Source organism: Elaeis guineensis, chromosome 14 (assembly GCF_000442705.2).
Source record: "Elaeis guineensis isolate ETL-2024a chromosome 14, EG11, whole genome shotgun sequence".
Lineage (NCBI taxonomy): Eukaryota > Viridiplantae > Streptophyta > Magnoliopsida > Arecales > Arecaceae > Elaeis > Elaeis guineensis.
Window position 1 is genome coordinate 64,093,965 of NC_026006.2, and position 13,127 is coordinate 64,107,091.

Genomic DNA, 13,127 nt, shown 5'->3' on the forward strand with positions numbered 1-13,127 from the left:
ACAATCAAAACAGGGGGGCTGCATCATTGCTTGAGGTCGGATGACCAACCCAATGTCCATTGAATCCTTCTAGACTGACATGCTGGTGTTGCTGCTACGGGGTGCTCGGTCCATGCTGATGCTCTCCAACCGCTCATCACCAACAATGAATGGCCGCGGTGTTGGTGAACTGCAGCTCGCCATTGTAGGACATTTAGCAGTCATCTCATGGTAGAACCGGGGTACTGCATCGTAACCAAAACAATGGGGTTGCATCATCACTTGAGATTGGATGACACACCACTGGTTGAAGTCCACTTAGTTCTTCCAGACCGACGTGTTAGTGTTGCTGCTGTCGACTGGCCGGTCCATGTCGACGGTCTCCAGCCGCTCGTCACCAGCAATGCAGGGTGGCGGTGCTCGACATTGTCCTCGTCAAAGGGACATTCCAACAACCACCTCGTACAAATGCGTTCGATCTCCTTTTCGCTTCCCAGCCGCTGGATGGCAGTAGAGACAGGAAAGTCATCAAGGCATGATGGTTGGTCATCGCTCGAGCACGTACCTGGCTTTTGGATGCGATCATAAACCACCATCTCCTTGTCTTGGTCGTTGATTAAAGAATAAAGAAGCGGATCCACATGCATCATCCAAGAAGTGGCCACAGGCTTGTCATGCACCCTTCTTTGCTTGCAGCATGAACTTGAGATTTAGTCATCTTCTGCCTGGTGATTGTGCCATTTCCAGCACCACGTAGCAGCCTGCCATTAGAAGTGTTCGGAATGAGTCGCCCGGGTGAAGCAAAAGAATGCATCTCTATGCCTTCCATGCTTGAATTCAACTATGTACATGCACTGCAAGTACGGTAATCCAGATTAAGTAATTAGCTTAGAAGCAGCCATGCGACAAAAAGCATGCGTGCAAGAATTAGATGGATAGATGGATGGATGAACTAGACTTGCTTCCAAGATGAAACTGTCGTTCTTGATTCTTCCTCCTCTTTCTCTGGGTCTTTACCGTCTCTCTCAATATTCGCTATGAAGAACAATAACTATACATTGCAGTCCAAATATATATATATATGGACATATTCCTACTCACTTTCCTGCTCTGTTTGGGAAGTCTGGTAAAAAATCTATCAATTTTCTACATTTAACCCCTATTTAAAATACTTAACAATTTGAAGTATGCGAAACTAGCGACGAGGAGATGGAATTCTTGCTTCGAGGTCCGTATTGACACGGTTGGATAGTTGAGCGAATCCACATATGATGTCCTATGCGAGCCTGAGCAGTACACCATTGTCCTGGGTCGGACGAGATGCTGATCATGCACGGACGTCACCAAAAGTCACTTTGATGCAGAATTGCAGACATATCGAGTCATTCCGATGCAGAATAGCAAAGATCTCGGAAGGTTGTCGCGGGTTGATCCATCCCTTATTTCAGCCGAGCGCCAATGCGACCCCGGCTGTTAAGTACGGCGTTATTATTCCACCATAAAACATGAGCCGCGATCTTTTTTTTCAGTTCCACAGTCAACAACGTTACACTGCCTTTTTTTTTTTTTTGGTAAGCTCACTGGCTCTCAAAAGAAGTGAACCAGAGAAATGTTGCGCTCTCGATGGGCATCTTTCCTTGCCACATGCCGACAAAGTTCCATTATTATTTTCAGCAAGGTGTGAGCATGAATTCCACCAAAAATTCAGAATGAAAAAGTTTTGGCAATTGAAAGTTTAAAAATTGCAAAAACTAGCCGAGTGATATAAATCAATTGATATGTGTGCGGAAGAAGAAGCAAAGAAACAACAATAATTATTTGTTATTGTTGAACTTAAAGTGAACTTGGAAGATTGCTGGCTGCTTTTCCAAATGAGGGAGCATGTATTGATTCTGCCGTGATTTCTTCACCATCTCATTAAAGCCTCGATTAATTGGTGACGTTAGCTTCCCTCACAAGACACAACCTCAAAATTCAGAGCTCCGTGTCATGTAAGCCCCAACCCAATTTGTTGGATCCGAAACCATACGACCCAAAATATTATAGTCTAAATTATGACTACAGCCTATTTAAATTATTTTATACCTCATTAATTTTTTTATTTCACCGATGTGGGACTATCACAGTCTTTCCTACTTAAATTCCTGACATACTCGTCAGGACCCATTTGGCTCTAAAATTCTCTTCCAATATATATTCATGTTAGACTCTGGAGGCAAATCCATCCCGTCACTATCACCATCCTTGATGATCAATCTTTTTCCATTGAATCGAGAGTACCTCACCGGAATGCACAATCTATTCCAGCATAGCCCCACATAATAGTATCCCCCAGAGTCTCTAATACCATTTGTAATATCCCAACCTAATTTGTTGGATCCGAAACCACGCGGCCCAAAATGCTATAGCCTAAGTTATGGTTGTAGCCCATTTAAATTATTTTATACCCCACTAACTTTTCTATCCCACCAACATGAAACTATCACAATCTCCCCCATTTAAATTCCTGACATCCTCATCAGGACCCACTTAGTCGTAGAATCTTTTTTCAGTACACATTCATATGAGACTCCAGAGGTAAGCCCATCACGCTGGTATTACCATCCTCGGTAGTCAACCTTCTCCCACCAGATCGAGAGTACCTCATCGAGATATACAGTCTATTCCAGCGTGGCTTCACAAGATAGTATATCTATGAGTGGCTCTGATACCATTTTTGTCACGTCCCAATCCAACTTGTTGGACCCGAAACCACACGACCCAAAATGTTATAGCCCAAGTTATAGTTGTAGCCCACTTAAATTATTTTATACCCACTAACTTTTCTATCCCATTGTTATGGGACTATCACAATCTCCCCTACTTAAATCTCTAATGTCCTAGTTAGGGCCCACTTGGCCCCAGAATCCTCTCCTAGTGCATATCCTGTGAGACTTCGGAGGCAAGCCCACCATGCCGCTGTCACCATCCTCGGTGGTCAACCTTCCTCCATCGAATCGAGTGTACCTCATCGAGATGCACAATTTATTTCAACATGGCCCCACATGATAGTACCTTCGAGAGTGACTCTGATACCATTTGTAACGCTCCAAACCAACTTGTTGAATCCGAAACCATGCGGCCCAAAATGCTATAGCCCAAGTTATGGTTGTAGCCCATTTAAATTATTTTATAGCCCACTAACTTTTCTATCCCACCAATGTGGAATTATCACAATCTTCCCCACTTAAATTCCTGACGTCCTCGTCAGGATCCACTTGGCCCCAGAATCCCCTCCAAGTATACATCCATGTGAGACTCCGGGGGCACGCCCATCACGCCACTGTCACCGTCCTCGGTGGTCAACATTTTTCTATCAATTTGAGGGTACCTCATCAGGATGCACAGTCTGTTCCAGCGTGACCCCACATGATAGTACCTCCGGGAGTGTCTTTGATGCCATTTGTAATGCCCCAACCCAATCCCATATCAGTGGGATAGAAAAATTAGTGGGATATAAAATAATCTAAGTGAGCTACAACCATAACTTGGGCTATAGCATTTTGGACCGTGTGGTTTCAAATCCAACAAGTCGGGTTGGGACGTTACAAATGATATCAGAACCACTCACAGGGATACTATCATGTGGGGCCACGCTGGAACAGACTGTGCATCCCGATGAAGTACCCTCGATCTGACGAAAGAAAATTGACCCCCAAAGATAGTGACAACAGCATGGTAGGCTTGTCTATTCTGGGGTCAAATGGGCTCTGATAAGAATGTCAGAAATTTAAATGGGAGAGATTGTGATGGTCCCATATCAATGGGATAGAAAAATTAGTGGAATACAAAATAATTTAAGTGGATTACAATCATAACTTGAGTTATAGCATTTTGGGCTGTGTGATTTCGGATCCAATAAGTTGTGTTGGAGCGTTGCATGTAACGTCTCTAAAATACCTCCCCATTACTGGTAGGAGTCCACTCTTCTCAAGGCCATCATCAGCTCAGTGTTCATGCAGAACTTCATCGCTGGAACCACCATCTTCCCGGTCTCTGGCAGCTCGCCTCCTTAATCCCCGCGGGTCTCCTCTTTCTCCAGCGAGAGACTCATCTCCTGATAGGAAATACAAATCCATTCTCCTTTTATCACTGTTGTTGTTGACACCACAGGCCCATGGGTGAACAAGAAATCAAACACATGCAGCTGGGCTCTAGCATCTGCCCAATTATTTAAGACGTTGAAGAGTTGTAACTGTAAGCATGTTAGAATATGCAACTCACCGATAATGCACAATAGCTTGTAAGCTTCCATAGTTATTAATTAATTCATGAATTATCCATCTGCTTGCTAGAACGTTTGACATAATTTAAAAAAAAAAAAAAAAACCAAAAATAAGTCTGGATTGATTATCTGGAAGATCAGACCCCTGTCAAAACTTGGAGAACTATGGCTTACTTTGCAGCAGGATTCTTACAATATTCAGATAATACAAACATTAATCTACCATAAACTTTTGACAAATTCAACGCCACAAGTTAAGGACGGAGAACTAATGAAGTTCATCATCTACTTCCAAATAATTCACCATCTCCCAATCATGTTTACAATTTTATTCACCAAATTGCTACTAGTAGTCATATAAACAAGAGCAACCACAATATCACTACCACCATATCATTATGTGTTATACATGCACATGGTGGAGCACCATTCTTCGATGACCTTGAATAGATTGCACTCCCTGCTACACCCAATAGGAAGATTCCTTCCAACTGGAAGATTGAAAGAGCAGCCACCAAATGAATAGAGTTTCAACTCCTCACTTTTCTTCTTCCAAAAGGTCCTAGCTGAGCCTCTCCATTAATAGAAAGAAAAAAAAAAAAAAGAAAGAAAGAAAGCCTTCAGATAATTTTACTAAGAAACTAGTTCCAAGTACCGCATATCATAACATAAACCAAATACTGTTTCACAGAATCATGCCGTTAAAGGAAAAAAAAAACCATTTTTTTATGACGCATCTTTTCAGAACATCCAGCATTCCTTTCAGCTATCATTGCCAAACAGAGTTCCATTCTAGCGAGTCTTTCTGTAATTTTGACCTGCACAATGCACTCAATCATAGAAAGCACAACTGACTTGAAATTCCATGCCTGACCATGCGAGAACCACAAACATTTGGCTTTCTTTTTGAGATAGTGAAGTTCAAAGACTCGAGACCTAAATTCTGGCTTTTTAAGATCCTGAAGTGCAAGCGCCACAGTTAGATGCCATCATAGACCTAACTATTCTTTATCTACAAAAATAAAGGTACATTTTCTTTCCTCAACTAATCAGGAACTTAATGTTGATGTGAAAAGTATAGGTTAAACCTATACCATAGATGGTATTATGGACTTCGAAAAGGCAGAGTGCCAATTCTTTTTTTTTTTTTTTTTTAACCTCACAAGGAACTGAATGATGATGAAGATGTGTTACCAATTAACAACTGTTACATGCATTACATAAGCATCGATAAACAAAAATCCAATTTTACTCTCCTTTGATGCATAAATTTGATTCCATTTTTCTCATGACATCAAAATAGATAGCAGGTCTTCCCTTCTCCTTCTCTAGAGATTTAAACGATAATGCCTCATGGCCACACTCATCACCCATCTCTATATCATCTCTCCTGTATCCTAATCGACATAAACTATTACACATTTCCAAAGATTATAATAATCATAACCTCAGTCATGCTTAGTGTTGTTACTGATGGCCAATATATTTTCCCTTACAATTATATTGGTATGCATTAACCACACAGCACTGTAGAAGAGCATATCCCCTTCATTTCCCCTTCCATGAATCATACCAGCCATCCCTTACAATACTTGAGTTGAAAAAAACCAGTACAAATATCAGTTCATGATTTTTCAAATTTCTTTATTACCTAATTCTAGTTCTTCATTTTCTATCACTAAGAGTGCACTTCAATACCAATCCTACAATAAAAAAGAAGAATATAGAGGAAAATGAAGTCCAGAGGTCACCCCACAATCCCCAAGCATACTTTGGGTCAAACCATCCAAAAGATGATCAAACAAAAAACCAAGAACCAAAAATTAAGCCCTAGAAACAAAATATCTGGTTCACAATCACTAGCCATAGAGCTCTAGTTCTAATCGCAGGGACGAGCCATTTCCCAGGGCTACACTCCCTGTCTTATACCAAAAGAATAGCAATAGCAGCAGCAATAGTAGCAACAACAGTAGTAGTTGAAGCAGTAGCAGTAGCAATATTAGGAGCAGCAGCAGCAGTAGAAATCATGATAGCATCAACAGCAGCAATAGTAGTAGTTAGAGATTCAATCAACCTCCTTCTCTCTCCCTCTCTCCTAATGTTTTTCTTTTTGTTTTTCTATTGGAATTATAGTTGTTGATGTTATTGAGAGTTTTTGGATCTTTTCTAGTGATTGACAATGTATTAATTTTTATATAAGTTTCTTTTCTGCTTTTCAGCTTTGCATTGGATTGGGAATACAAAAATGTGCTTGAATCAGATAGAATATAAAAATGTGTCTTAAGCAGGTATATAGATTGGGGGATTTTTAGTTTTACTATGACTACTATTCTTTTTTGTTGTGTTGTATTTTCTTTGTTTTAGGAAAACGAAAAAACTTCAATTTCCTGCTATTTTTCTCTTGTATTATCCTTTGTTTTCACAATTTTTATATGGTAGTAACATAGTAGCATCATTAATATTATCACAGTAGTAAGTAGTAAGACACTAGTGTTAGTACTATTCTCATAGTAGTAGCATCATGTAAAATTAATATTATTTCCATATGGTGCTAAGACAACCATAGCATTATGTTTTATAAGTTTAGAATGAACAATAAAATTGTGCTATTCTTTGAAGTATTATGTTTAAGTAGAACTCATGACTAATTATTACCATTGTACCTTGGGACCACGTTATACGGATGGTTTATTGGGACTAATATAGTTTTCTAATAAAAAATTAAAATATATGAAGATATATTATTTGTAAATTTTGCACAAATCTCCTCACTTGGGCAATCACTTCATCACGTAGGCTATCATCTAAGCTTTAGGAGGGTCCATCACCTAGACACACCTAGGCTATTTGAGAACTATGCCTTCTTGTTAATCATCTAGAACTTTTTAAATCCAAAACATGTCACATGGAAAAGCGAAAAATCAAAACAAACAAATAAGCAGAATGGTAGAACCGGTAATGCCTAGGAAACTCAAAACATATTTAGTAACTGATGCAACATAAGTTGGACATTCTTTTCCCTTGACCTGATAAAGGACCTCATAATGTACTACAGAACTTCAACCACCAATCCTACTAAAAGAAATCATCATCAACTATTTTTTGGCATAAACTTCCAAACCTATGTTTGCTAGATTTCTTATGACTGGTAGACACTAGATGAGTATCAGGATATCTAAAATGCCCTCCATTATTTGCATAACAGAAAAAAATGACAATCTCATAGTTTAATCCAAACAACAAGTTTTGTGAAGTGATTTTCATAGGAATGTGCTGATTTCACAATCCAGAGGTAAAAATAAATCCCTGACTCTAAAAGGTTAGACAACGGAAGAAAGGTCATGATTACTTAAACAAGACAACAAAAGACAAGGCCCTATTGGTCACATGTCAGACAGACAGCAGTAAAAGAGTTAGAACTATCTCAAAAACTTGAGCATATACCACAAAACATTTGGAAGTTATGTAAGTTCCAATGGAATTATTTTCATCTGTAAACAAATTATAACAGCTTGGACACCAGAAACATCTAGATCTAGATTTCAAATCCCAGAAACGATCATTAAGATCCCTATCAACTGCTCCCAGATCTGAGATTTCCGGTGATTAATCTCAGATCTTCTTTTAAAATAAATGTGAAGTATAGAAAGATGAATTTGCGGTAAAAAACACAATACAACCAGGTCTAATCTTACTTCACACAACAACCACATAAAAAGCAGTAAAATTTTCCCATAAAGCATAAGAAAGGAATTAACGAGATTAACATATATCAGCAAAGATTCTTCAACAGATCCGAATTGTACACTGGGAGAACAATTAGTAGGCACTCATCTTCCAAAAATAGTTGCATGAATCCAGAGTCTTATATCTCTCCTGAACCAATCATCCGTGAATATACATAAATAACCCTAATTTTCGAAGAATATGTTCTTCTACCTACCAAATTCCAATAAACGGTAAGGGAGAGAGAAGGGGCTGCCCTAAGTAACCAACCTCGATGAACGCAACCAAAATAACCGTCAGATCCACATCAGACGCCGACCGCCGGGCCGGCAGAGGCAGCGGCTCCGCCGAGGAAGGAAAGGAACCCGGAGGTGGCGCCGCCGGGTTCCTGGTCGTCGAGGAAGAGGTCCTCGGGCACCCGGAAGGCCCCGTGGATGGCGACAATGGCAACACCGACCATAAGGGCGGAGATGAGGAGGGACCCGACGGAGGTGAGGAAGACAACGAGGATGGTGAGGAGGACGAGGGCGCCGAGGGTTTCACGGTCGGAGAAGGTGCGGCCGAGGATGACAAGCGGGGGATCAGCGGGGCGGAAGAGGTAGAGGAAGCACCAGGCGGCGAGGAGGGAGAGGAGGACGAGGAGGGAGAAGGGGTGGGAGAGGAGGGAGAGGGCGAGGACGACGGCGAGCAGGGCGAGGTAGTTGACGCGGAAGTAGGAGAGGTTTTTGCGGACGCGGGAGGCGGCGTCGGCGAGGGAGTCCGGCCGGGAGAAGGCGGAGCTGTCGATAAGCTCCGACCAGGGTCGGCGGTTGGCGAGGGAGCGGCGGATGGAGTCGGAGAGGCGGGAAAGGAAGCCGCGGAAGGCTGGGGTGGAGATCGGGGCAGTGGCGTCGGCGCTGGCGGTGGATTGGGCGGTGGAGAGAGGGAGGATGGGCGGCGAGGCGGAGGAAGCCATAAGACTAGGTGTCCGTGCTTTTGACTTTGGAGAGCGAGGAGGAGAGGGGAGAAAGCGGTTTGTTGGACTAGTTAATGGATCTTTTATACACGCGCATTAATGGAATCCGATTGGTCCGAACCAAGTATGAAGCTGTGTAAATTTTGTCCCGTTCATGGTCTCTTTTTGTTTTTCCCCCTTTCTCTTAATCTATTTTCATCTATGGTGAGTGGCTCCCCTTCTGTTTTAACATTCACGAATTAATCTCGTACTCGCGTAATATTTTGGTGTTCACTGGATCTGGATTCAATGACACGTTATCGGCATTTAGAATACACCAAATCACTGTTAGCCACGCTTCACATTGAAGAACAACAGAATTCTGAGAGGTTTTATGTAGCCATGGTTTAATTGATCCTGGATACTCCGTATTTGATTCTGTTGCGGCCAATCTCCTCGTCGTCTGGTCATCGAGAACGAACATCTGCAAAATAAAGTCCACACTGACCGGAGATGCTTCTGGTGGGGATCCTCCGACGTCAAGTCAGAGAGGAGACTAGGCAACAGTAGAGAAGAATCAGGGGATTCAGCGGTGGAGAGAGCGAGAGGGAGAAAAAAGCCCCCCTCAAACTGCTGCCTTACCTCGTTTTATAGTAGAAGGTGGTATGGTCCCGCCGTCGGTGATGTAGACAACTGAAGAGTGTCAAATTGCTGGGGATTGTCACATCGTTGACGAGCTGACAGGTCCTAGGAATTAATTCGCATCCTTGGCAGAACAGTGCCCCAGGTTTCCTGGCAGGACAACGCCCCCCGACGGTCGCACGGCATGTCCTTAATAGGACTGCAGCCCACGCCGCTCGTTCGGCATCCAGAAAGGCCTGTAGAGGTCGGAAGCCGGTTGTCCAAGCCGACAGGGAGTCGGTGATGTGAGATCGGCTTTCAGGTGATCGGAGGCAGTGTTGGCCTGTTAGGCCGACACGTTCCGGCCGGACATGATCGGTAGTTACCGTTAGTGTTGTCCGTCGTCAGACGTGCAAAGTCGGTCGGTCCATCTTCGAGGATGGGTCGGCATCAGGACCTATCAGTGAGTCGGCGTCGATGATGGGTCGGCGTCGTAACCTATCGGTGAGTCGGCATCGATGAGTCGATATCAAGGTCGGTCGGTATATCCCAACAAAATCTATATAGTGTAACAACCATTGCGGTCTGGCCAGAGTTTGGAAACAGTTTGATGGTGCCATTGCCACAACCACCTATCACTGGAAGGTATGGGGTAGGCTTATCAAGGTCATCACTCCAATGCAGTTCAGTTTTCTAAGCTTTCTATACTATTGCAAAGATGAAGAGCTTTAAGGAGGTGGAACAAAACCACTATGGGAAATATATTTTGGAATAACGAGCGATTGAAAAAATACTTGCTTCTTTTTCAAATTAAGGAAGTTTAGGAGGGGGAATAAGCAGGGATGATCACAATGTATGCTCCAAACTCAGTAGGAATATCATAAAGTGCCTCATCGTCAAGAAGGATTATAGAGACAGGAATCTTGTATGAGACAACTCATCTAAGGAGATTTAAATACTATATATTATTATTATTATTATTATTATTATTTTTATTTTTATTATTATTATTATTATTATTATTATTATTTTTAAAATTTTTGCACTGACCTACCATCATAGGAAAGAAAAAAAATAAAATTACCAAAATAGCTAGGATTATGATGTGGTCTATAAAACTGAACCTGAGTTCACTTTTATTTTTGGAGTTCTTTCTTGGAGAAATGGACTCTTCTAATCCCCGCCATGCAATTAGAGCTCTCATCAATCTCGAGTATGCTAATGATCGAGGAGAATGATTCATTAGTTGTTCCAAATACAGAAGCAAAGATTGAGAATAATCGATGAGAATTGCCTTCTGTTAGAGCCTTCGGTCTCAATAATTTGTGGTCTGTTTTACGTAGGAGCTTCTAGGATGTCATCAGAGCTGATGTGATTGTTAAAAATATTTTCACTATAGGACAGATAGCTAAAATTTATAAATCCATCTTCATAATTTTAATCCCTAAAGATAAGTAGCTTTTGGAGCCAAAAAATTATAGATCGATAAGTTTATGTAACACAGTCTGTGAGTTAAAGAGAAAAAAAATCTTATTCAGTCGGATAAGCCAAAGTTAATCTCAAAAAAGCAGGAAGCCTTTATGCATTGTAAAGATATTGCTTATAATGTATGGTGGCGCAAGAAATAATTCCTACTCCATGAGAAAAGCTTTGCCTTGTAAAGCTCTCATGGTGACTAAGGTGGACATGAAGAAAGCTAGTGACAGGATTCATTAGGATTATCTTATGGTAGTACTTCATAATTTTGGTTTCCACAATCAATGTATTAGATAGAGGGGGTGCACTACTAATCCTATCTGCTCTGTCATCGTTGATGGTGCTTCTAGTTGCTCGTTTACATCTCCTCTTAGACTTTGTCAAGGATGCCCACTCTCCTCTTAGACTTTGCTCTGCCCCTCTCTATGTTCTTTCTGATTTGGCTGTTACTCTTCAAGCAGAAAATGGAGAAGATATTTTCATTCTTGTTATGGGGCAATACAACTAATCAAAGTAAGCTTCAGCTGCTAGTTTGGGACTATTTCCCAACCAAAGCCCTAAAGGGAGCGTGGGGTGGTATCTTTTGCACGAAAGAATGATTAACCTCGCTTCGCATGAATCCATCATTGGATCATCAGCTGACCACTTTGAGATCTGTGCAAAGGGTGATCAGTTTTTCGCGGGGAAGATAGCACCCGGATCCATGATGGATTGGTCATTACCCAGCTTAGATGAGTTCATGGCACAAGATGCTGGAAATCTAATCCTTCACCCGAATTCTCCATGGCATACAGTGGTCTCTTGCAAATATAACTTCAAAGGCGATTGGGTAGGCTACCACCTGACTCGGATTAGGGAAAATATCTGCCATAGTGTATCCTTTCTCTCTAACGCCATTCGCTGATTTTTGGTAATGCTGAGTCCATTACTTTGTTGTGAAGCCCATTGTTATCTAATATTCCACTAGATAGATCGCCTTTGATGTTTAATGTGAAACTGTTTGATGAACATCCTGCTGTGGCGAATCTACTGACTAGAAACAGAGAATGAGATTTTGTTCGCTGTTTGCTATGGAGATGGTTGATGCCATTACTTCCAATCCAATCCCTGCTAATTGCTTCGTGTGGGTCCAGTCAAATATTCTAGAATCAGGTTGGATGACTTCATTACCTCTCCTTCCTATCCCATGAATGATGGTATTGCTTTTAAGTGGCTGTGGAAATGCTCCAAGGATGCAAAAATTCTGGTGGAAGATTTGTCCGAATAGGTTTTCTTGTAGATCCTTCTTAGCTCATTGTGAACCCACGTCCAATTCTTTGTATTGTGACCGTTGCAAGGGGAGGAAGACATTAACCATACCCCATGCCATTGTGGTCTTGCAAAACAAACCTCGCATATACCTAATCAGAAGCTGGACTTGAATCAATCTTTCCAGATAAAGGGAAACATGCATCTCCTACCTTCAAAAACAGTATGACTAATGATCGAGTTTCGAGCATTATTTGTCATAATGACAATTACCGTGCAGGAATATGAGAGTTTTAAGGCTAAAAAACTTCAACTGAGTGACATTTTTGAGCACCCAAAGATGTTCTATGCTGATGATGCCTCAAGGCTCTGGCAACCTTCATGCTCTTTGAGCACCCCCTCAAACTCACTTACCTGTTGGGTATCCCCTCTTTTGGTGGCTCAGTAAAATTAAAAATAGACTCGGGCTGGCTTCAGTACGAGGAACTGGGAGGGCACCTGCTATTTGCTAAATCTGTTCCACTAGTCGTTGCACAGTTCTGAAAGCTGAACTAAGAGCTGCGTGGGAGGGGCTAAGTCTATCATCCTTAGCCTAATGCAACTTAGGTTGAGGATGATCCCTCGTTCATTGGGTTCAAACTTCTCACTGCAAACGCAGCCATACTCATCCATTATTGGTAGATATTGCTACTTATCCATTATTTTTAGGAAGCCAGGGGTTTGGGAGGGTTGGTGTTGGGTGGAGCAGAAGCAAGAAGAGGGCTTCTCCAGCAAGCCTTGAATGAGTTCCTATGAGTAAAGCAAAAGTCAAGAATATGAGTAAAGCCATGGAAAGAATACATACAAGAAGATAAGGAAAGCTGGTGCTCCAAATGGTCT

General features: G+C 41.7%; 1 protein-coding gene across 2 annotated transcripts; it reads right to left on the reverse strand.

Annotated features, from left to right (window-relative positions):
• Window positions 1–4,512: 4,512 nt before the first annotated feature.
• LOC105057164 (PRA1 family protein B3) lies at window positions 4,513–8,998 on the reverse strand. 2 transcript variants are annotated; one of them, XM_010939656.4, is made up of 2 exons: window positions 8,240–8,998; window positions 4,513–4,817 (listed from the first exon to the last, which is right to left on the reverse strand). In XM_010939656.4, the coding sequence occupies exon 1, from the start codon at window positions 8,922–8,924 to the stop codon at window positions 8,277–8,279; it is 648 nt and encodes a 215-aa protein (XP_010937958.1). In that variant the 5' UTR covers window positions 8,925–8,998; the 3' UTR covers window positions 4,513–4,817; window positions 8,240–8,276. The 2 variants fall into 2 exon arrangements, with proteins under 2 accessions (XP_010937958.1, XP_010937957.1); XM_010939655.4 differs by having other exon boundaries at window positions 4,513–4,809; window positions 8,240–8,997.
• Between the last annotated feature and the right edge of the window lie 4,129 nt (window positions 8,999–13,127).

Coding starts and splice junctions, on each gene's coding strand:
- LOC105057164 (XM_010939656.4), bottom strand. CDS start 8,924: ATGGCTTCCTCCGCCTCGCCGCCCATCCTCCCTCTCTCCACCGCCCAA.